At 48.0% G+C, this 24,742-nt stretch overlaps 1 protein-coding gene and 1 long non-coding RNA gene across 2 annotated transcripts in view; both read right to left on the bottom strand.

Moving 5' to 3' along the window:
• LOC144492774 (septin-7-like) overlaps window positions 1-1,259 on the bottom strand; it is a 121,699-nt gene extending 120,440 nt beyond the window's left edge. The window contains exon 1 of the mRNA XM_078211192.1: window positions 1,087-1,259. Coding sequence (XP_078067318.1) covers window positions 1,087-1,134 — 48 coding nt within the window. The 5' untranslated portion in view covers window positions 1,135-1,259. The remainder of the gene's footprint in view (window positions 1-1,086) is intronic.
• A 2,102-nt stretch (window positions 1,260-3,361) lies between these two features.
• LOC144492775 (uncharacterized) overlaps window positions 3,362-24,742 on the bottom strand; it is a 34,929-nt gene continuing 13,548 nt past the window's right edge. Inside the window, exons 2-3 of the long non-coding RNA XR_013497634.1 lie at window positions 6,139-6,275; window positions 3,362-3,646 (exon numbers count right to left, since the gene is read on the bottom strand). This is a non-coding gene — a long non-coding RNA (uncharacterized LOC144492775). The remainder of the gene's footprint in view (window positions 3,647-6,138; window positions 6,276-24,742) is intronic.

The raw sequence follows: 24,742 nt of genomic DNA, 5'->3' as shown, positions 1-24,742 counted from the left end.
CCCCCCCCCCCTCCACCCACCCTCTCTCCCCCCCCCCCCTCCACCCACCCTCTCTCCCCCCCCCCCTCCACCCACCCTCTCTCCCCCCCCCCCCCCACCCACCCTCTCTCCCCCCCCCCCTCCACCCACCCTCTCTCCCCCCCCCCCTCCACCCACCCTCTCTCCCCCCCCCCCCCTCCACCCACCCTCTCTCCCCCCCCCCCCCTCCACCCACCCTCTCTCCCCCCCCCCCTCCACCCACCCTCTCTCCCCCCCCCCACCCTCTCTCCCCCCCCCCACCCTCTCTCCCCCCCCCACCCTCTCTCCCCCCCCCCACCCTCTCTCCCCCCCCCCACCCTCTCTCCCCCCCCCCACCCTCTCTCCCCCCCCCCACCCTCTCTCCCCCCCCCCACCCTCTCTCCCCCCCCCCACCCTCTCTCCCCCCCCCACCCTCTCTCCCCCCCCCCCTCCACCCACCCTCTCTCCCCCCCCCCTCCACCCACCCTCTCTCCCCCCCCCCCTCCACCCACCCTCTCTCCCCCCCCCCACCCTCTCTCCCCCCCCCCACCCTCTCTCCCCCCCCCCCTCCACCCACCCTCTCTCCCCCCCCCCCTCCACCCACCCTCTCTCCCCCCCCCCCTCCACCCACCCTCTCTCCCCCCCCCCTCCACCCACCCTCTCTCCCCCCCCCGTCCACCCACCCTCTCTCCCCCCCCCGTCCACCCACCCTCTCTCCCCCCCCCTCTCTCCCCCCCCCCCTCTCCCCCCCCCCTCTCCCCCCCCCCTCCACCCACCCTCTCTCCCCCCCCCCCTCCACCCACCCTCTCTCCCCCCCCCCTCCACCCACCCTCTCTCCCCCCCCCCCTCCACCCACCCTCTCTCTCCCCCCCCCCCTCCACCCACCCTCTCTCTCCCCCCCCCCCTCCACCCACCCTCTCTCTCCCCCCCCCCTCCACCCACCCTCTCTCCCCCCCCCCTCCACCCACCCTCTCTCCCCCCCCCCTCCACCCACCCTCTCTCCCCCCCCCCTCCACCCACCCTCTCTTCTCCCCCCCCCCTCCACCCACCCTCTCTCCCCCCCTCCACCCCACGCTCCCTCTTCCTCACCGGTGCTGCGCCTCCACCGCCCCCATTCGGGTCGGCCCGCTCTATCATCCTCTCTGTCCCCCGGTGGCTCGGGCTCCGCTCGCTCTCGGTGCCAGCACCGTGAACCCGCCCAACGTTCTCGTTCTTCACTGCTGTCTGGCCGTGCGCGCTCCTGGAGATACCAACTCATGCGCGTTCCCGCGCTAAGTGCGCGCTCCTAGTCCCGCCCCTCTGCTCCTACCATCCCATTGGCTGCCAAACAAGCATCACAATGCTCCCTGCATCCCATTGGCTGAAATTACTCATGGACCCGTCACTCGGAATCTCACGCCCTCCGTCAGGCAGCGTCTGGTCCCTCACTGGGTTCTCAGCTCCGAAAGCTTGTGTGGCTTTTGCTACCAAATAAACCTGTTGGACTTTAACCTGGTGTTGTTAAACTTCTTACTGTGTTTACCCCAGTCCAACGCCGGCATCTCCACTTCTTGGTCACTCCCATCCTGAAGGAGCAAACGGCCTTTTGGCTAAGATCAAGGATGCTGCACTTGGTTGAGGTCATTAGGTTACATTTAAGCTTCATTTTCATATGAAGCAATTTTTAAAAGCGGCATCTTGGCCTTATGGCTAAGATGCAAATGAGATCAAGCTTTGGAGGAGGAAGACCTGCGCCTACTCCAATCAGCTTGGCTCATGTAGATCCGAAAGCTTATGGTGTTTGCTACCAAATAAACCTGTTGGACTTTAACCTGGTGTTGTTAGACTTCTTACTGTGTCCCTCAGGACCCAGCCACTCACTATTAATCATGGAACATTTTAGCACAAAAGTGGCTTGTTGGGAATGCTGAACGGAGATGGTTGATGAAGCATCTTCAAGCCTTCATGATGAGTCCAGGTTTCCCTACCATCCATCCTCTGCCGCAACCAACATTCTGATTCTCCGTTGTAAAATTAAATAATCTATAACAATGTGCAGTTTTTGTCTGTCCCCACAATCTTGATTGGTTAGAGGAGCCTGGCACATGGTGGACTGGAATATGTGTTGTATGTGCAGCCACCAATGATTGCTGGACTATTGGTTTCACTGGTTGGCGCAACATCGAGGGCCAAAGGGCCTGTACTGCGCTGTAATGTTCTATGTTCAACAGTGGTAGTTGGTTGATAAGGGGTGGCATGGTGGCAGTGGTTAGCACTGTTGCCTCAGCGCCAGGGACCTGGGTTCAATTCCCGGCTTGGGTTACCATGTGGAGTTTGAACATTCTCCCCGTGTCTGCCTGGGTTTCCTCCAGGTGCTCCAGTTTCCTCCCACAGCCCAAAGATGTGTGGTTAGGTTGAACAACAAAGAACAAAGAACAATACAGCACAGGAACAGGCCCTTCGGCCCTCCAAGCCCGTGCCACTCCCTAGTCCAAATTAGCCCATTCTTTTGTATCCCTCCATTCCCACTCCATTCATGTGGCTATCTAGATAAGTCTTAAACATTCCCAGTGTGTCCGCCTCCACCACCTTGCCCGGCAGCGCATTCCAGGCCCCCACCACCCTCTGTGTAAAATACGTCCTTCTGATATCCGTGTTAAACCTCCCCCCCCTCACCTTGAACCTATGACCCCTCGTGAACGTCACCACCGATCTGGGAAAAAGCTTCCCACCTTTCCCCCGATCAATGCCTTTCATAATTTTATACACCTCCATTAGGTCACCCCTCATCCTCCGTCTTTCCAGTGAGAACAACTCCAGTTTACCCAATCTCTCCTCATAACTAAGCCCTTCCATACCATGCAACATCGTGTTGATTGTCCATGCTAAATTTAAATTGCCCCTTAGCGTCAGGGGGACCAGCTAGGGGATAGGGCCTGGGTGGGATTATGGTCAGTGCAGACTTGAATGGCCAAATGGCCTCCTGCACTGTAGGGATTCTATGAACCAGCAATAAGGTGAGCCAAATATAATACTGTCTGAAGGGATTGTGGGGTTGGGGAGCATATACCATGTGTCAGGGAGAGAATGGCATGGAGCGGATGGTTCCTTGCAGCCACAGTGGCAAGGTGAAGGTTTTTGAGGAAATGGAAGTGGACGGTAAGTGGAGCTAAACTACAAAATTAACCATACTTGAAGAATTGGGAGGAGGGCTATGACATGGAGCGGGTGGGCTGGGGGGATAGCATGGGAAGTGGTGGATGGATTGGGAACCGTGGAATATGCAAGAAGAATGGGGTTGGGAACAATGAGAAGAATGGAATAGCATAGGATGGAGATTTAAAGTACTGTTGCATTAAAGATACCAATTTCATCACAAATAATTAGCTCTTTGCTAATATAAACTAATTTATTGAAGCGTCAAAAATAAATTTACAGCATGTTTTAGAATATTGTTAATTAACAAAAAGCAAGTCAATAATATTTTAGTTTAGCCCATAACTATTAGATAAATGTCCTGTGAAGACCTTAAGCATTTTACTCATTGGCTCGATATCACCAATCAAATGTTTGGGTTCTTCAGTCCAGATGAAACTCAATGTCTTCAGTATGGATGTGAACAAGCTCTGAAGCTCCTAATTCTTCCTTCTTTCATCTTCTGGGCCATGATCTAAAAAGATTGAGTGAGATTTCCTTAGAAAAAATCTAAATAATTGAATGAATAATTCATAAGAGTGGATTGCCAATAGCTTTTGCACTCATCTTGCCGCAGGCTCAAGCCCCTTTTCAATCCTCACAGTGTGAGCTCCTTCCCAGATATTGCTGTATCCCAGGACCCAAACCAAATTCCTTCTTTACCATACAGCAAGTCCTTACTTAACAGCAAGTCCTTACTTAACAAGCATCATTCGCGTTGGGTTCAAACAGTCTGTAAAGGGGTCAGCAACCTTTTTTCACCTGAAGAGTGTTTAAAAATAAAATTTCTGAAAATAAAAGCTATAGGGAGATTGGTATTCAAGCCAAAAGCATTATTCTATACCAATCCTTATTTAAAGCATTATGTTTTTCATTAAAATATTCATTTGAAGCCATAAAATGCAGCATAATTATGAGCCTTTAATTCCCACAATAAAAGCATGGCTCTTACTTTTCTTGACTTGATTTTTTAGGTTTTCTTTTGTTAATGTGACACAACTGGATAAGGTTGGGAGCTATAGATGAGATGTTAAAGAGTAAAGGCAGCTGTGAAGTCACAGGTTGCAAACGTCTGACATACCTTCTCAAAATCTCAAACATTTTCTTATCCTTGAACTGTCAGTCCCACTCCCACTAAGTGACAGCAGGATGTTACATGTCGGAGTTATAGCGATGCCAATTGAGGATCATTATTAAAATCCTTTAAGATGAGTTAGCTAGTTAAGCCATCCCAGCATACTCTGCACAGGTTTACATTATTATAATATTGGAGAAAGGGAAATCTCATTCTTGTCTCTCTCTACATAAGCAATAATCCAAGCCAACACTATCACATTGAGGAATGGCACAGATCATAAATAGAGTTATCACAGGACTAATAACAGTAACCATGAACAAATCCACTAACAGTCTCCACTAGAGTACTCGAACGTCTTAATTCGCCTTGATGTCACAGCTCCTGAAATTTCTGATAACTGGTGATATTCTTTCTCCCCGTCTAATGTAATCCCTCACATTTCCAGGATAGGTGATGTCAATTTGTATCAGAAATTTCAGAGAGGACTCTGGTCCTCTGAGGGATACAGGGGTTTGGCACCAAGCCAGGAAATAGGATACCCGGGCCCCATCAACCATAAGGATGGAACATCCTTGGCTAAGGGAAAGGGAAGGTCTTTTGGAAGCACCAAAGGCGCCATCATTGGAACAGTTGTAATGGAGATGCAGAAATGACTTGAATGGAATAAAGTTCTTGCAGGAAGAAGTAGAAGGAAGTGTACTCACGGTACTTGTGTGAGTCAATGGGCACTCTTTATCTGGTCCAATATTACAGTTTTTTTACATTCTCAGAATGTGGGTGTCACTGGCACACAGCTCATGCATAGTTGATTTTGAGGACATGGTGGTAGTGATGGTAAGCCTTGGCCTTAAACTGCTTCGGTTGGTGTAGCTAAGTAATTGGATGACAAGGCTAATTCCAGGATAATGACCCAGTGACAATGAAGGAATGTTGGATACATTTTCAAGTCAGGGTGGTGTATCGTCTGAAGAGAAAATTATTAGAGGGATGAGTATTCCATTACTCCTAACCTAAGTGGTTGAGAGTTTAGAAGGTGCTATTGATGAAGACTTTGTGGGTTGCTGCAAACGGTAGATAGTAAACATAAAAGCCACTGTGTGTCAGCGGCAGAGGGGATTTAAGATCATTTATAAAGCTTTGTGCTGAATGTCAAGTTTCTGGTGCAGCTCAAGTAGACAAAGTTTCAAATCAGTCCTACCTTATGTCTGACGGATGAGGGGTGAGAGATGAAACATTGGCTGCAGATTAACCAGCCTTTGATCTGCTCTCATAGCTATGAGATATACATGGCTGATCCAGGAAGGTTTCAGTGCTTTTACCTCTGGTATATCTATAGTTTCTGATCTCAGTACTGTATCCATGGAATATTCACAATATTTACTCTCAGCTCATTATCTGTGATATTCTCTGTACCTGCTCTTTGTTCAATATCCCTGAGAATATTCAAAGTACTGCTCTCAGCATTTTATTCCTGGGATATTCCCAGTAGCTCAGTTCATTACCCTGGGAATATTTCCCAGTATCTGCTCTCCGTTCGTTACCCTGGGAATATTTCCCAGTATCTGTTCTGAGTTTATTACCCCTGGAGATATTTCCCATGATCTGCTCTCGGTTCATTGCACCTGGTGAAATTCCCAGTCTCTGCCTTCAGTGCCTATACCTTGACATGGTGGTTTAATTTGTTTGGTGCATTTAGCAATGGATTGGCTGGAAATTTTGTCTATCAGTTTCCTTGTAGGCTGATCTCCATCAGTTCTCTCAGGTGGAGTTTTGCTGTTATTCTGTTATTCTCTCGCTAACAAGCTTCCTGATTTACTGTTAGTTCTGTCGAAGGCTCTTCTAAAGTGGCACTTGATTTCCACTGGCAAAATTCACCACCACAAACATACCCTTTTTGCTCTGCTGAACTTTCTTCATTTGTTTCCTCAGTGACCTCCTCTGAGAGAACTTCGACTGCCTCCTCCAAGTCAGAGTTACTATCATCACTGCTGGCAGTAATTACCTCAATCTTTGGTCGATAGACAGTCTGAAAGAAGAGGGGAATATTTAATGTTCTTGTGTTACAGTTTTGAGAATATTATTGTCTCCCAGAAATACCTGCTGACAGGCTACAAGGCTCCTTTATCTGACAGAGATGTCACTAATAGTCATTTTGGTCAATGACTATAACTCAGCCATTAGACCACATTTCTATAAATTAAAGGGAACAAGACAAAAGTTTCTGTAATTGAGCAGGGGAGGAGTTATTGATGGCTATATACTGTTAAAACGTGAAGGTGATTTTTTTTCCTCTGCTCGATTTTGGAATCACTCAAAGGGATATTCCTCGCCTCAATCTTATGAGTGTGTGTAAGGGAGCTGGAAGTTATTAGTTTTTGGTAAAGTAAAGCAGGATCTGACACTATAATGAATAATTAACAGGTCTTTAATTTTAAACTGGTGACAACTGTATTAAAATAATTAACAAACTGAATACAATCTCATTAGAATGCTGTTCAAATATTACAAGACTTCTTCAGGAATAATTAAATAAATACAGAATTCAGTCACTCAGCTATTAGAGAACCAGGGGTCTTTTGGAAGTATGAACTTTCTCTGGTGATGCTCCCATCTGGAATACTTTGACTTGGTCTCTTTCTCTATTTAGATAGAACATAGAACATAGAACATTACAGCGCAGAACAGGCCCTTCGGCCCACGATGTTGCACCGACCAGTTAAAAAAAAACTGTGACCCTCCAACCTAAACCAATTTCTTTTCGTCCATGAACCTATCTACGGATCTCTTAAACGCCCCCAAACTAGGCGCATTTACAACTGATGCTGGCAGGGCATTCCAATCCCTCACCACCCTCTGGGTAAAGAACCTACCCCTGACATCGGTTCTATAACTACCCCCCCTCAATTTAAAGCCATGCCCCCTCGTGCTGGATTTCTCCATCAGAGGAAAAAGGCTATCACTATCCACCCTATCTAAACCTCTAATCATCTTATATGTTTCAATAAGATCCCCTCTTAGCCGCCGCCTTTCCAGCGAAAACAATCCCAAATCCCTCAGCCTCTCCTCATAGGATCTCCCCTCCATACCAGGCAACATCCTGGTAAACCTCCTCTGCACCCTCTCCAAAGCCTCCACATCCTTCCTGTAATGTGGGGACCAGAACTGCACACAGTACTCCAAGTGCGGCCGCACCAGAGTTGTGATTTTATGAAGACATACATGAAACTGCAGGATTTATACGAGATATACGAGATTATAGATGGTGATTTTAGATTATAGATGGTGATTTTATGAAGACATACATGAAACTGCAGGATTTATACGAGAACCTCGCCTTCCCTCCTTCTGACTCAAGAGGTGGCAAGCATACTCTGACAGTTACCTACCTTGTCCAGCTTTATATGCCTGGAATTACCTCACAGCATTCCTGCAAGCTGAATGGCTTGAAGCTGTCAATCATCCTCAGATTTGAATTCCATTAGTTCTGTGTCTCTGCATGCTTGTTTTAAACTCATTGGTCCAATTCAAAAGCCTGTTTTAGTTAGGTTGGAACACTGACTGCTCGGCTTTGATGCAAAGATCTGCTTCTGCAGCCTGCACTCTGCAATTTAAAATCCACACACAAGCCACCTACTTTTTAAAAGAGACAATGCTATATGTTTTTTTTTGTTTTAGCATTTCTTTTCATTCTTTACATTTGTCAAACACCACATTTTTAACCTTACATATGCAACTTCACAACACTACTTAGAATGTGAGACCAAACTAAAGGGTAGGTATTTTTAGGGCACTGGAACCAGTTCTGACAAAAATGAGAGCTGTATTTGAACTAGAAGGAAGCTAATGAACCAGTGGAATGCTGAAATAGAAGGTGGTGATAGACACCTCAAGGAATCAGAAAGACTTTGTAGTGAAAGTAGAAATAGTTGAAAAGTCAAATTAAATAATTTAGCAAAAGTGGAATGCAACATTAAATGACTAGCAAAAGGAAAATATAGCCAGTTAAAAGCAAAGGAAAGGCTGTGGTGAAGTATGAGATTGACTCAAAAATCAAGGAAAAGCAGTAGCTTTCAATATTAACAAAAATAAAGTGGAAAGATGTCATAGACAAAAAGACAAACAGAGTGTAAATGGTGGTGATCATGGCTAAGAAGTATGCTGGTAGTGGCCATTAAGAGATCAGAATGAGTAAATGGCAATAGCAGGACAAAGGTCAAAGGACAACCTGGGGAGGGAGGGCGGGGGGAAGAGTTGGAAGACTATGGTAAGGGAAAAAAGAGATGGAAATTGGGATTTTTAAAAATAGGAAAAATGAAACAATGGAGTGAAGGTGGAGGAGACCAATATAGATTTAATAGCTGTATTGTTGAAAAAAAAGGACATCTTTTTCATCTTGCACTCATCAGGACAGTATCTGCAGGATAATGGTTATTCTGATTAGTCATGATGTGGAGACGCCTTGCCCCCGCCCTCCCTCCCCAGGTTGTCCTTTGACCTTTGTCCTGCTATTGCCATTTACTCATTCTGATCTCTTAATGGCCACTATTCTGATTAGATCATTGATGCTGTAATACAGTGCATCAAAGCTATCCTGCGGAATAATGGTTAGCTTAATCAGATCATTGCTCACTATATATCATGCATAAGACTAAGGCCGCCACTTTTGGTTCTTCAGTCTACTTCAGATTACCTTGGAAGGGCAAGGCGTCTCAAATATTTGAGCAATGTATGAAATTAGCTGTTTCACATTGCTACAATGTAATAGTAACCCAAGTGATATTCTCCACTTACAGGTTACTGTCATCAATCCAAAAAAACATTCTGCCTACCACACAAGTGAATAATTTGATATATTAATTTTAGTGCCAATGTGACACCAGGTAATATGTCCCAATGGCTGGTGGATCATAAAACAACACATCCCTTCACCCCTTTCACAACAGGCAAAGTACTGACTGCACTCAACAAGCCCACACTTTCAAAACTCAGAGCATAGTGTGCAGTATTAAATGTGATTCCGTGATTGGGCAACACTTGTTAAACAATCCTGATTGTGCTAAGAATTACACTGACAACCAGTTTATGTTTATCAGTTGAGCTCATGGTGTGGCTCACTTATGCGTTTGCAGCAACACACATTCACACACAGGACCCTTTGAAATATCTATCCACACCCCTCCTCTTTCCCTATGCCCCTGCACATTTTTCATACATTTATTCAGTTCTCTTTTGGGTGTTACTATTGAATCAGCTTCCACTGTCCTTTCAGGCTGCCTGTTCCAGATCATCAGGGCATGCTGAGTAACTCTTAACATCGGTTTTCTATTTCTAGCTGGCTATCTCTCAAACTCCCTATGTATTAATCTTTTAGCCATTCTTTGCTGTTTTTTTATATTCTGTCCAATGTTTTGACCTGTCACCACTTCTACTTTTAACTTCCTTAGTTAGCCATGGATGAATCCTTCTCTTAATGGAATGCATATTTGCTGATCATCATGTAATATCTCCTCCTGCCACTGTGCCTTACTGATCTATTGCTTGACCCAATTTTCCAGTTCACTAGATCTTAGCTAGCTAGATCTGTCCTTATACCCTGATATTGCCTTTATTTAAGTTGAAATATTAATTTTAGACCCACTCTTGTACTCCTGTCATTCTTAATTAACAGAGCAACCCAACAATTTTTCATAGCTTCATGTTCTTTTGCATGTCAAGTACCCTTGAATAGTGAAGTCCCAGCCTTTTGTCATCTTGCAGCTATATGTCTATAATGGCTATCAGATTACACATATTTATTTCTATTTGAGCCGACAATTCATCTGCTTTGTTATGAATGCTGAACACATTCGGACAGAGTTTTCTGTCTTCTGACTATTTTTGCAATCTTCAGCCTTATCTGCTGCACACTCTACTCTTTGTATGTCCTGTCCCTTCCTCCCACCCTCTAATTCTTATTACCCTCATTGCTCCTTCGCTTTGTCCTCTTTCTTGATACCTCGGCCTCATTATCTAATTTAAAGCCTCTCAGCTGCTATAGTTACATGACTCACTGGAAGACTCGTTCCAGCACAGTACAGGTCTGAACCATGCAGCTCCCACTTTCTCCAGTGCTGGTGCTAGTGTTCCATGAATCAAAACTCATTTCTCCCACATCAACTTTTGAGGCATGCCCTCAACTCTCTAATCTTATTTACCCTACAGCAAGTTGCTCGCGGCTCGGCTAATAATCTAGAGATCATCATCTGAGGTTCTGCTTTTTAATTTAACTATACTCCCTAAACAGAACCTCTTTCCCAATCCCACCTATGCCATTAGTACATGGATCACAACAACTGGATCCTACCCCCTCCCACTGCAAGTTCCTCTCCAACCCAGAGCAAATGTCCAGAACCCTAGCACAAACTTGTTGGCCAATTATGAAGGCCAAGGCACCTCCACTTCTACTTTCTCAATCCCAGTATCTGACTCACACTCTGTCACATCCTCCTGTCCCTCACCATTACCAAATCACAAGACTCAGCCTAAGCGGTGTGACATAGAAACATAAAACTAGGAGCAGGAGCAGGCCATTTGGCCCTTTGAGCCTGCTCCACCATTCAATATGATGGCTGATCCTTATTCTTAATGTCAAATTCCTGCTTTCTCCCCAAAAGCCTTGATATCATTGAAATCTAACATTAATCGATCTCTTCCTTGAACACATTTAGTGACTTGGCTTCCACTGCCTTCTGTGGTAGAGAATTCCACAGGTTTCACTCAGAGTGAAGAAATGTTTCCTCATCTTAGTCCTAAATGACCTACCCCAAATCCTGAGACTGTGTCCCCCATTGCTAGATTCACCAACCAGGGATAGCACCCTCCCTGCATCTAATCTGTCCAGCCCGATTAGAATTTTATGTTTCAATCAGATCTCCTCTCATCCTTCAAAACCCCAGTGAATACAGGCCCAGTCGAACCATTCTCTCCTCATAGGACAGTCCCACCAACCCTGGTATCAGCCTAGTGGACTTCCGCTGCACTCCCACTGTGGCAAGTATATCCTTTCTTTAGGTAGAGAGACCAAAACTATACATAATACTCCAGGCATGATCTCACCAAGGTGCTGTATAACATCTCTACTTCTGCACTCAAATCCTCTTGAAATGAGGGCCAACATAACATTTGCCTTCCTAATTGCTTTCTGCACCTGTCTCTACACTTTCACTGACTGGTGTACAAGGATACCCAGATTCCTTTATACATCCATACTTTGCAATATATTACCATTTAAAAAATAATCTTCCTTTCTTTTTTTCCCCCCAGACCCAAGTGTATAACTTCACATTTAGCCACTTTGTACTGCATTTGCCATGAGTTTGCCAACTTACAACTTGATTAATCACTTGAAGCATCCTTGAAACTCCTTAAATCACAATTCTGTCTGGTTTGGTGTCATTAGCAAATTGAAAATGTTACATTCAATTGCCTCATCCAGGTCATTTATATATTGTGAACAGCCAGGGGCCAAGCACTGATCCCTGCTGTACCTGATTAACCACTGCCTGCCAGTGTGAAAAGAGTAAGAAGTCTCACAACACCAGGTTAAAGTCCAACAGGTTTATTTGGTAGCAAATACCATAAGCTTTCGGAGCACTGCTCCTTTGTCAGATGGAGTGGAAATGTGCTCTCAAACAGTGCAAACTGATGGACTTTAACCTGGTGTTGTGAGACTTCTTACTGTGTTCACCCCAGTCCAACGCCAGCATCTCCACAGTGTGAAAAGACCCATTTATTCCCACTCTGCTTTAATTTTTCCCACTAATCTCTTATGAGGGACCGTATAAAAAGCTTTCTGAAAGTCCAAATACACCATATCCACTAGTTCTCTGTTAGCTATTCTATTAGTTACATCTTTAAACAACTCCAGTAGATTTGTTAAGCATGATTTCCCTTTCCATTCTGGCTTTGTCCAATCTTGTCAATGCTTTCTAAATGTTCTGTTATCATATATTGCAGCATCTTCCCCACTACTGATGTCAGGCTAACTGATCTGTAATTCTCCCTTTTTAAATAGTGAGATTATATCTGACACCCCTCCAATCTGTAGGAGCTGCTCCAGAGTCTATAGGATTTTAGATGACTACCAATGCATTCTATATTTCCAGGGCCACTTTCTTTAATACTCTGGGATGTTGACTATCAAGCCCTGGTGATTTGTCAGCCTTTAACCCCATTAATTTCCACAGCACCATTTTCTTACTAATACTGATTTCCTTCCATTCCACCCTCTCACTCAACCCTTAGTTCCTCAACTTTTCTGGGAGGTTGTTTGTGCCTTCTTTTGTGAAGACAGACCAAAGTATGTATTCAATTCTTCTGCTATTTGGAGGCTTTGGAGAGGGTACAGAAAAGATTTACCAGGATGTTGCCTGGTGTGGAGGGCATTAGCGATGAGGAAAGGTTGGAGAAACTTGGTTTCTCTTGGTTAAGAAGGTAAAGGCTCATGGGATGCAAGGAGAGGTGGCTAGATGGGTAGAAAACTGGCTTGGCCACAGGAGACAGAGGGTAGCAGTCGAAGGGTCTTTTTCCGGATGGAGGTCTATGACCAGTGGTGTTCCGCAGGGCTCTGTACTGGGACCTCTGCTATTTGTGATATATATAAATGATTTGGAAGAAGGTGTAACTGGTGTTATCAGCAAGTTTGCGGATGACACGAAGATGGCTGGACTTGCGGATAGCGATGAACATTGTCGGACAATACAGCAGGATATAGATAGACTGGAAAATTGGGCGGAGAAATGGCAGGTGGAATTTAATCCAGATAAATGCGAAGTGATGCATTTTGGAAGAACTAATGTAGGGGGGAGTTATACAATAAATGGCAGAGCCATCAAGAGTATAGAAACACAGAGGGACCTAGGTGTGCAAGTCCACAAATCCTTGAAGGTGGCAGCACAGGTGGAGAAGGTGGTGAAGAAGGCATATGGTATGCTTGCCTTTATAGGACGGGGCACAGAGTATAAAAGCTGGAGTCTGATGTTGCAGCTGTATAGAACGCTGGTTAGACCACATTTGGAGTACTGCATCCAGTTCTGGTCACCGCACTACTAGAAGGACGTGGAGGCTTTAGAGAGAGTGCAGAGGTTTACCAGGATGTTGCCTGGTATGGAGGGTCTTAGCTATGAGGATGGATTGGGTAAACTGGGCTTGTTCTCCCTGGAAAGACGGAGAATGAGTGGGGACCTAATAGAGGTGTACAAAATTATGAAGATAGGGTGAACAGTGGGAAGCTTTTTCCCAGGTCGGAGGGGCCAGGACAAGGCTGGCAAAGAAGAAGAGCACTCTGGGGGAGGATGACCTCACTGGGCCTGGAGGTCTGGAGTGCATCTACTTCAATGCAAGGAGCGTAGCAAGTAAGATAGACGAACTTAGCGCCTTAATGCTTACGAGGAATTTGGAAGTGGTTGCGGTGACAGAGACTTGGTTGAAAGAGGGACAGGACTGGCAGCTGAATATTCCGGGGTACAAGTGTTTTAGGCGAGACAGAGGGGGGGCCAAGAGAGGTGGGGGAGTAGCAGTATTAGTTAGAGAGCATATTACAGCGGTGCAGAGGGAGGACAATTCAGAGGAGTCGTGTAACGAGTCACTGTGGGTGGAGCTCATAAACAGGAAGGGCGCAGTCACTATGTTGGGGGTATACTGCAGGCCCCCCAACAGCCCAAGGGAAGTGGAAGAACGGATATGTTAGGAGATAATGGATAGGTGCAGGAAAAATAGGGTTGTTGTAGTGGGAGACTTCAATTTCCCTGGTATAGACTGGAAATCGCGTAGGGCTGGGAGTCTGAATGGGGAGGAGGAATTTGTAAAATGCGTACAGGAAGGTTCTTTGGAACAATATGCAGATAGCCCGACGAGAGAGGGGGCTATACTGGATCTAATACTGGGGAATGAGCCTGATGCGCTTATTCAGACACGAGGCTTGAAGCTCAGTAAATGAAGGCTTTTATTTACTTTAATGAAGCTGCCAGAACTTATATACACTATCCCAGACTGAAGGGGTCCCGGCCAGAGCAGGGACCTTTATACCTCTCCCAGGAGGCAGAGCCCGACTGGGATGTGCCACAACACTACAGTACAAAGGTGTAACAACCCCACCCTAACCCCAACAGCAACAATAGCACAACCCAACAGTAACATATGTACATCCTTGTAGTCCTGGCCAGCCCCTGGCTCAGCACTATCCAGTGGGAACCAACGATGGTTCACCACATTCACCCCTCCTTTGAAAACAAAGGCCGGCGGGGTACAAAAACCAGAATAAAATGTCAGCAGTCTATAAGTTCAGACGGTCAGGGGGACCGCAACGTCGTTGTGACCTCCTCAATACCGGCGGTGATTCCGGAGTAGGCACTTGCGGTGGCGTTCTCCCCAAAACGGCGTCCAGCTGTTCTTCCACGGACTCACAGGCCGGTTGACCCTGAGGTGACGGTAGTCCAGGGGATCCTGACACGCCCTGCGGTGGCAACCATCTTCTGGGCTCAGGCAAGCTGTACATGGGAGTAAAATGGTTAAGCAATGGTCCCGATGCTGCCCGCGCCGTGTCTGGGGAAGAAATGAGAGATAATGGGTTTGTTACTGGGGGTATGGGAGCGACAGGGGTTGCTACGTCCCCTGCTGGCGCCAGGTCTTGGATCGAGACCGTGTCCTCTTGCCCGTCAGGGTATGCCACGTAGGCATACTGAGGGTTGGCATGAAGGAGATGGACCTGTTCGACCAACGGGTCGGACTTGCGGGCCCTTACATGTCGCCGCAGGAGGACGGGTCCTGAGTACGTCAACCAAGACGGTAAAGAGATCCCCGAGGAAGACTTCCGAGGGAATGAGAACATCCTCTCGTGGGGAGTAGCATTGGTTGCCATACACAGGAGGGAGCGAATAGAGTGGAGCGCATCAGGGAGCACCTCTTGCCAACGGGAGACTGGAAGACCTTTGGACTTCAACGCCAGTAAGACAGCCTTCCAGACTGTAGCATTCTCGCGTTCCACCTGTCCATTACCCCTAGGGTTGTAACTCGTGGTCCTACTAGAGGCAATCCCGTATGAGAGCAGGAATTGCCTCAAGTCATCGCTCATGAACGACGAGCCCCTGTCGCTATGGAGGTAGCTGGGGTACCCGAACAGGGTAAAAAGATCACGGAATGCCTTGATCACCGTGGCAGCGGATGTATCCGAGCAGGGAACAACAAAAGGGAACCGAGAGTACTCATCGATGATGTTTAGAAAGTACACGTTCCGATCTGTTGAGGGAAGGGGGCCCTTAAAATCAACACTCAGTCTCTCGAAGGGACGAGTGGCCTTGACCAAATGTGCCCGGTCAGGTCGGTAAAAGTGCGGTTTGCATTCCGCGCAAATCCGACAGCTCCTTGTTACCGACCTGACGTCCTCCACCGAGTAAGGCAGGTTGTGGGCTTTTACAGAGTGGTAGAGCCGAGTGACCCCAGGATGGCACAGATCATTATGGAGGGCGTGCAAACGATCCTCCTGAATACTAGCGCATGTTCCACGCGAGAGGGCATCCGAGGGCTCATTGAGTTTCCCTGGACGATACAATAGTAACAGAGATGTTGAGGAGCAGATGGGGAAACAGATCCTGGAGAGATGTAGGAATAACAGAGTTGTCGTGATGGGAGATTTTAATTTCCCAAACATAGATTGGAATATCCCTAGGGCTAGGGGTTTGGATGGAGAGGAGTTTGTTAGGTGTGTCCAGGAGAGTTTCCTGACACAGTATGTGGATAAGCCTACTAGAGGAGAGGCTGTTCTTGATCTGGTGCTGGCTAATGAACCTGGACAGGTGGAGGATCTCTCGGTGGGTGAGCATCTTGGGGATAGCGATCATAATTCTATCTCCTTCACGATAGCATTGGAAAGAGATAGGGTCAGGCAGGCTAGGAAAGTGTTTCTCTGGAGTAAAGGGAAATACAGTGTCATCAGGGAGGAAATTAGACGGGTAAATTGGAAGGAGGCATTCTTGGGGAAAAGTACCGAAGGAAAGTGGAGGATTTTCAAGGAATGTTTGTCTGGAGCTCTGCATGACAACGTTCCGATGAGACAGGGGGGTGTTGGTAGGGTACGGGAACCGTGGTGCACGAAGGTTGTGATGAACCTGGTAAATAAGAAAAGAGAGGCGTACAGAAGGTTCAGAGAGCTAGGAGGTGTTAAGGATTTAGAGGAGTATACGCGATGTAGGAAGGAGCTTAAGAAGGAAATTAGGAGAGCGAGAAGGGGTCATGAGAAGACCTTGGCGGGTAAGATTAAGGAGAATCCCAAGGCTTTCTACAAATATGTCAAGAGTAAAAGGATGAGATGTGAAGGCATAGGACCCTTAAAAGGTGAAGGGGGAAAAGTTTGTGCGGAACCGTTAGAAATGGCGGAGGTGCTTAATGAATACTTTACCTCGGTATTCACGGTGGAAAGGGATCTGGGTGGTTGTACTGCTGGATTGCGGAGGACAGAAAGGATCGAGCATGTGGACATAAAGAAAGAGGATGTGTTGGAACTATTGAATGGCATCAAGGTTGGTAAGTCGCCGGGACCGGATGGGATGTACCCCAGGTTACTGTGGGAGGCGAGGGAGGAGATTGCGGAGCCTTTGGCGATGATCTTTGCATCGTCGATGGAGACGGGAGAGGTTCCGGAGGATTGGAGGATTGCGGATGTGGTCCCTATATTCAAGAAAGGGAACAGGGACAGCCCGGGAAATTACCGACCGGTGAGTCTAACCTCAGTGGTTGGTAAGTTGATGGAGAGGATCCTGAGAGACAGGATTTATGATCATCTAGAGAAGTTTAGTATGATCAAAAGTAGTCAGCACGGCTTTGTCAGGGGCAGGTCGTGCCTTACGAGCCTGGTTGAGTTCTTTGAAAATGTGACCAAGCACATTGACGAAGGAAGAGCGGTGGATGTGGTCTATATGGACTTCAGCAAAGCGTTCGATAAGGTCCCCCATGCAAGACTTCTTGAGAAAGTGAGAGGGCATGGGATCCAAGGGGCTGTTGCCTTGTGGATCCAGAACTGGCTTGCCTGCAGAAGGCAGAGAGTGGCTGTGGAGGGGTCTTTCTCTGCATGGAGGTCAGTGACCAGTGGAGTGCCCCAGGGATCTGTTCTGGGACCCTTGCTGTTTGTCATTTTCATAAATGACCTGGATGAGGAAGTGGAGGGATGGGTTGGTAAGTTTGCTGACGACACCAAGGTAGGTGGTGTTGTGGATAGTTTGGAGGGATGTCAGAAGTTGCAGCGAGACATAGATAGAATGCAAGACTGGGCGGAGAAGTGGCAGATGGACTTCAACCCGGATAAGTGTGTAGTGATCCATTTTGGCAGATCCAATGGGATGGAGCAGCAGTATAAAATGAAGGGTACCATTCTTAGCAGTGTAGAGGATCAGAAGGACCTTGGGGTCCGGGTCCATAGGACTCTTAAATCGGCCTCGCAGGTGGAGGATGCGGTCAAGAAGGCGTATGGCGTACTAGCCTTCATTAATCGAGGGATTGAGTTTAGGAGTCGGGAGATAATGCTGCAGCTTTATAGGACCCTGGTTAGACCCCACTTGGAGTACTGCGCGCAGTTCTGGTCACCTCATTACAGGAAAGATGTTGAAGCCATTGAAAGGGTGCAGAGGAGATTTACAAGGATGTTGCCTGGATTGGGGGGCATGCCTTATGAGGATAGGTTGAGGGAGCTTGGTCTCTTCTCCCTGGAGAGACGAAGGATGAGAGGTGACCTGATAGAGGTTTACAAGATGTTGAGGGGTCTGGATAGGGTGGACTCTCAGAGGCTATTTCCAAGGGCTGAAATGGTTGCTACGAGAGGACACAGGTTTAAGGTGCTGGGGGGTAGGTACAGGGGGGATGTCAGGGGTAAGTTTTTCACTCAGAGGGTGGTGGGTGAGTGGAATCGGCTGACGTCGGTGGTGGTGGAGGCAAACTCGTTGGGGTCTTTTAAGAGACTTCTGGATGAGTACATGGGATTTAATGGGATTGAGGGCTATAGATAGGCCTAGAGGTGGGGATGTGATCGGCGCAACTTGTGGGCCGAAGGGCCTGTTTGTGCTGTGGCTTTCTATGTTCTATGTTCTATGATACATGATATCGTAGTTATAGGTGGAGAGTTCAATTCTCCACCGCAAGATCTTGTCATTCTTGATCTTGCCCCTCTGCGTGTTGTTAAACATGAACGCCACGGACCGCTGGTCCGTGATCAGGGTGAACCGTTTTCCCGCCAAGTAATGGCGCCAGTGTCTGACGGCCTCCACAATGGCCTGGGCCTCCTTTTCCACCGCTGAATGCCGAATTTCGGGGCCTTGGAGGGTGTGGGAAAAAAATGCGACCGGCCTGCCCGCCTGGTTAAGTGTGGCGGCCAGGGCGAAATCAGATGCATCGCTTTCCACCTGAAAGGGGATGGACTCGTCTACCGCATGCATCGTAGCTTTCGCGATGTCGTCTTTCAATTTCTCGAAGGCCAATCGGGCCTCTGGCATTAGGGGAAAAGTCGTGGACTTAATGAGCGGACGGGCTTTGTCCGCGTAGTTGGGAACCCACTGCGCATAATAAGAGAAGCCTAAGCATCTTCTCAGTGCTTTTGCACTAGCAGGTAAGGGAAGTTCAGCAAGGGGGCGCATACGGTCTGGATCAGGGCCAGTGACCCCGTTTTCCACCACGTATCCTAGGATGGCTAAACGGCGCGTACGAAACACACACTTCTCCCTGTTGTAGGTCAAGTTCAGGCGAGATGCAGTGCATAAGAAGTTCAGGAGGTTTGTGTCGTGGTCCTGCTGGTCATGGCCGCAGATGGTGACATTATCCAGGTACGGGAAGGTAGCCCGCAGCCTGTTCTGGTCCACCATTCGGTCCATAGCACGCTGGAAGACCGAGACCCCATTGGTGACACCAAAGGGAACCCTGAGAAAATGATACAAGCGACCATCTGCCTCAAAAGCCGTGTATTGTCGGTCCTCTGGGCGAATGGGGAGTTGGTGGTAGGCGGACTTGAGGTCTATAACTCAGACATCAGAGGGACGTTTTTTACACAGAGGGTGGTGGGGGCCTGGAATGCGCTGCCAAGTAGGGTGGTGGAGGCAGGCACGCTGACAATACCTGGATAGTCACATGAGCAGCCTGGGAATGGAGGGATACAAACGATTGGTCTAGTTGGACCAAGGAGCGGCACAGGCTTGGAGGGCTGAAGGGCCTGTTTCCTGTGCTGTACTGTTCTTTGTTCTTTGTTCTATGGTGGAGAACACCCGGTACTGCGCAATCTGATTGACCATATCAGATATGCGCGGGAGAGGATACGCATCCAGCTGCGTATATCGGTTAATGGTCTGACTGTAGTCAATGACCATCCGGGGTTTGTTCCCGCTCTTGACCACCACAACCTGTGCTCTCCACGGACTAACACTGGGTTGTATGATCCCTTCTTTGAGGAGCCGCTGAACCTCAGATCTAATGAAGATCCGATCCTCAGTGCTGTAACGCCTACTTTTAGTCGCGATGGGCTTGCAGCCTGGCACCAGATTCTGAAACAAGGAGGGTGTGGTGATCTTCAGCGTCGAGAGGCTGCAGGCGGGTCGCGTTGGGCAATTTGGAGGCTGCTGCTGTTTTCCCACTGCCAGTGAAGGGAGTGGCCCACCGTACTGTAGGATTACACTCCTCAAGTGGACCATGAAGTTTAGTCCGAGAAGTATTGGCGCGCAAAGATACGGCAACACAAGGAGCTTGAAGCGCTCGTAAACTGTGCCTTGTACTTTCAAGGTTACCACGCAACTCCCTAGCACGGCAACAGACCGGGACCTTGATGCCATAGAGATTGTCTGTTTGGCAGGTTGAATCTGGAGTCCACACCGCTTCACAGTGTCTGGGTGGATAAAGCTCTCAGTGCTCCCGCTGTCAAACAGACAATAAATCACATGATTATTTACCTGGATATTCATCATTGAACGGTCGAGTCTATGAGGCTTGGCCTGGTCCAGGATGATCGACGCCACCGTTGGTTCATGAACGCCACTGCAGGCAGCTGAAATCGATGCGGAGGACCCCTGCTGGTCATTCGTGGTCAGTGTCAACCAACATGGCTGCCCCCATGAATCGCACGTGGGTGAGGGCGCCAAACTCAGCGACCCCTGGTGGTCATACTCCTCCGACTCCGTCGACCGTAATGGCATCGTCCTGGTCTCGCACGTGGACGAACCCCGCGACGACTTCGACGATGATGATCCAAGCTCTGAAGAATTGCAGGCCGCACTGCCGTTCCTGGGTTTCGATCGGCACACTTTTGCATAATGCCCTTTTTTACCGCATGCGGTGCACAATACAGCTTTAGCGGGACACTTTTGCCGGGTATGTTTTGCTCCTCCACAGAAGTAGCACCGCGGGCCACAGGGGGCTGCAGCCGTCGTCTGGCCCGAATGGGAGCACATCATTACACAGCATTTCGAACCCGAGGGGCGAGGAGGGCTTTGCGACTGCTCCTGCCACGTTGTCTCCACGTGGTCCTCTGGATATAAAACTAAGCTCTTTGAAGCCGACTCGAGCATCTCTGCTAACTCGATGGCCTGGGTAAGATTAAGGTTACCCTTCTCCAACAGTTTAAGTCGAATGTACGACGATCCGACCCCGGCCACAAACGCATCTCGGACGAGGTCGTACATGCTCTGCTCAGCCGACACAGCTTTGCAGTCACAGCCCCTGGCTAGTTGTAGGAGCTCATTGGCATAGTCCTCCATCGTTTCACCAGACTGCCTTCGCCGAGTGGCTAGGAGGTAACGAGCGTGTATCTCGTTAGGTGGTTTTGTATAGCGCTTCTTTAGAAGCTCGAGGGCCTTAGGGTAATTAGTGGCCGCACGGATCGTGAGGTAGACTGTGTCGCTTACCCTCACATGGAGGACCCGGAGTCTGTCATCATCTGTGGTGACCGCTGCGAAGGCTGCCAGGTAGTCTTCGAAACACTTCAGCCAGTGGTCGAAGGTGTTAGAAGCGCCCACCGCACGTGGATCTCGCGTCAGGCGTTCCGGCTTGAGAACTTGCTCCATACTCTCTCTCTTCTTTTTTTTCTCCGACGAGAGTTTAACGACAGTAAATAAAATTGATGCGCTTATTCAGACACGAGGCTTGAAGCTCAGTAAACGAAGGCTTTTATTTACTGTTAATGAAGCTACCAGAACTTATATACACTATCCCAGACTGAAGGGGTCCCGGCCAGAGCAGGGACTCTTATACCTCTCCCAGGAGGCGGAGCCCGACTGGGAAGTGCCACAACACTACAATACAACCCCACCCTAACCCAACAGCAACAATAGCACAATCCAACAGTAACATATGTACATCCTTGTAGTCCTGGCCAGCCCCTGGCTCAGCACTATCCAGTGGGAACCAACGATGGTTCACCACAGAGCCCGGTGAGGTCTTCAAAGTTTCGGTAGGGGAACATGTGGCAAATAGTGACCACAATTCTGTTAGCTTTAGGATAGTGATGGAAAAGGATGAGTGGTGTCCCAAGGGTAAGGTGTTAGATTGGGGAAGGCTAACTTTAGTGGGATTCGGCAGAAATTGGCAGCTGTTGATTGGGAGAGGCTGTTTGAGGGTGAATTCACACCTGGCATGTGGGAGTCTTTTAAGGAACAGTTGTTAGTGCTCCAGGACAGGCATGTGCCTGTAAAAAAGAAGGATAGGAAGGGTAGGATTCGAGAACTGTGGATAACCAGGGAAATTGAGGGATTGGTCAAAAAGAAAAGAGAGGCGTACGTTAGGTCCAGGCAGCTAGAAACGGAGGGAGCTCTGGAGGAATACAAAGAAAGTAGGAAAGAACTCAAACGAGGAATTCGAAGGGCAAAAAGGGGTCATGAAATGTCCTTGGCAGACAGGATTAAGGAGAATCCCAAGGCATTTTATTCATACGTTAGGAACAAAAGGGTTGTCAGGGAAAAAATCGGACCTCTCAGGGACAAAAGTGGGGAATTATGCTTAGAGCCCAAAGAAGTAGGGGAGATCCTAAATGAATACTTTGCGTCGGTATTCACAAAGGAGAGGGATGTGTTGATTGGGAGTGTCTCGGAGGGGAGTGTTGACCCGTTAGAGAAAATCTCCATTACAAGGGAGGAAGTGTTAGGTTTTGTAGGGAATATAAAGACTGCCAAATCCCCAGGGCCTGATGGAATCTATCCAAGGCTGCTCAGGGAGACGAGAGATGAAATCGCTGGGGCTCTGACGCAAATCTTTGTCTCGTCACTGGACACAGGTGAGGTCCCAGAGGATTGGAGGACAGCTAACGTGGTCCCATTATTTAAAAAGGGTAGGAAGGATAGCCCGGGAAATTATAGGCCAGTGAGCTTGACGTCCGTGGTAGGGAAGTTGTTGGAGAGGATTCTTAGAATAGGATGTATGCGCATTTAGAAAGGAATAAACTCATTAACGATAGTCAGCATGGTTTTGTGAGAGGGAGGTCATGCCTCACTAACCTGGTGGAGTTTTTTGAAGAAGTGACTAGAATGGTTGACGAAGGAAGGGCCGTGGATGTCGTCTATATGGACTTTAGTAAAGCGTTTGACAAAGTCCCTCATGGTAGGTTGGTGCAAAAGGTTGGATCTCATGGGATAAAGGGGGAGGTGGCTAGATGGGTGGAGAACTGGCTTGGTCACAGAAGACAGAGGGTGGTCGTGGAAGGGTCTTTTTCCGGCTGGATGCCTGCGACTAGTGGTGTTCCGCAGGGCTCTGGATTGGGACCTCTGCTGTTTGTGATTTATATAAACGATCTGGAAGAAGGTGTAACTGGTGTGGTCAGTAAGTTTGCGGACGACACGAAAATGGCTGACTTGCAGATAGTGAGGAACATTGTCAGAGGCTACAGAAGGATATAGATAGGCTGGAAATTTGGGCAAAGAAATGGCAGATGGAGTTCAATCCAGATAAATGCGAAGTGATGCATTTTGGTAGAACTAACGTAGGGGGGAGCTATACGATAAATGGCAGAACCATAAAGGGTGTAGATACGCAGAGGGACCTGGGTGTGCAAGTCCACAGATCCTTGAAGGTGACGTCACAGGTGGAGAAGGTAGTGAATAAGACATATGGCATGCTTGCCTTTATAAGACGGGGCATAGAGTATAAAAGTTGGGGTCTGATGTTGCAGTTGTATAGAACGTTGGTTCGGCCACATTTGGAATACTGCGTCCAGTTCTGGTCGCCACACTACCAGAAGGATGTGGAGGCTTTAGAGAGAGTGCAGAGGAGGTTTATCAGGATGTTGCCTGGTATGGAGGGGCTTAGTTATGAGGAGAGATTGGGTAAACTGGGGTTGTGCTCACTGGAAAGACGGAGGATGAGGGGTGACCTAATAGACGTGTATAAAATTATGAAAGGCATAGATAGGGTGAACGGTGGGAAGCTTTTTCCCAGGTCGGTGGTTACGTTCACGAGGGGTCATAGGTTCAACGTGAGGGGGGAAGGTTTAACACGGATATCAGAAGGATGTATTTTACACAGAGGGTGGTGGGGGCCTGGAATGCGTTGCCGGGCAAGGTGGTGGAGGCGGACACACTGGGAACGTTTAAGACTTATCTAGATAGCCACATGAACGGAGTGGGAATGGAGGGATACAAAAGAATGGTCTAGTTTGGACCAGGGAGTGGCGCGGGCTTGGAGGGCTGAAGGGCCTGTTCCTGTGCTGTATTGTTCTTTGTTCTTTGATCACTCGGGGTCACGGGCTCAAGGTGAGAGGGGCAAGGTATAACTCAGATATCAGAGGGACGTTTTTTACACAGAGAGTGGTGGGGTCCTGGAATGCGCTGCCAAGTAGGGTGGTGGAGGCAGACACGCTGGCATCGTTTAAGACTTACCTGGATAGTCACATGAGCAGTCTGGGAATGGAGGGATACAAACAAATGGTCTAATTGGACCAATGAGCGGCATGGGCTTGGAGGGCCAAAGGGCCTGTTTCCTATGCTGTATTGTTCTTTGTTTGTTCTTTGTTTGTTCTCACTGGAACGATGGAGGTTGAGGGGCGACCTGATAGAAGTCTACAAGATGATGAGAGGCATGGACCGAGTAGATAGTCAGAAGCTTTTTCCCAGGTGGAAGAGTCAATTACTAGGGGACACAGGTTTAAGGCGCGAGGGGCAAGGTTTAAAGGAGATGTACAAGGCAGATTTCTTTTTACACAGAGAGTAGTGCCTGGAACTGGGGGAGGTAGTGGAAGCGGATACGTTAGTGACTTTTAAGGGGCGTCTTGACAAATACATCAATAGGATGGGAATAGAGGGATATGGTCCCTGGAAAGGTAGGGGGTTTTAGTTCAGTCGGGCAGCATGATCGGTACAGGCTTGGAGGGCCGTAGGGTCTGTTCCTGTGCTGTAATTTTCTTTGCTCATTTCTTTAAGCCAATGGTTGAGCTACCTTTCCTCGTACTTTTGTGTCAGACAGGAATGTAGTTCACGTATATATTCTTCCAATATGAATCATTGC

The sequence above is a fragment of the Mustelus asterias genome, chromosome 4, assembly GCF_964213995.1.
Source record: "Mustelus asterias chromosome 4, sMusAst1.hap1.1, whole genome shotgun sequence".
Lineage (NCBI taxonomy): Eukaryota > Metazoa > Chordata > Chondrichthyes > Carcharhiniformes > Triakidae > Mustelus > Mustelus asterias.
Note: the sequence above shows the minus strand (reverse complement) of the source record. Positions and strands in the feature narration are given on the sequence as shown.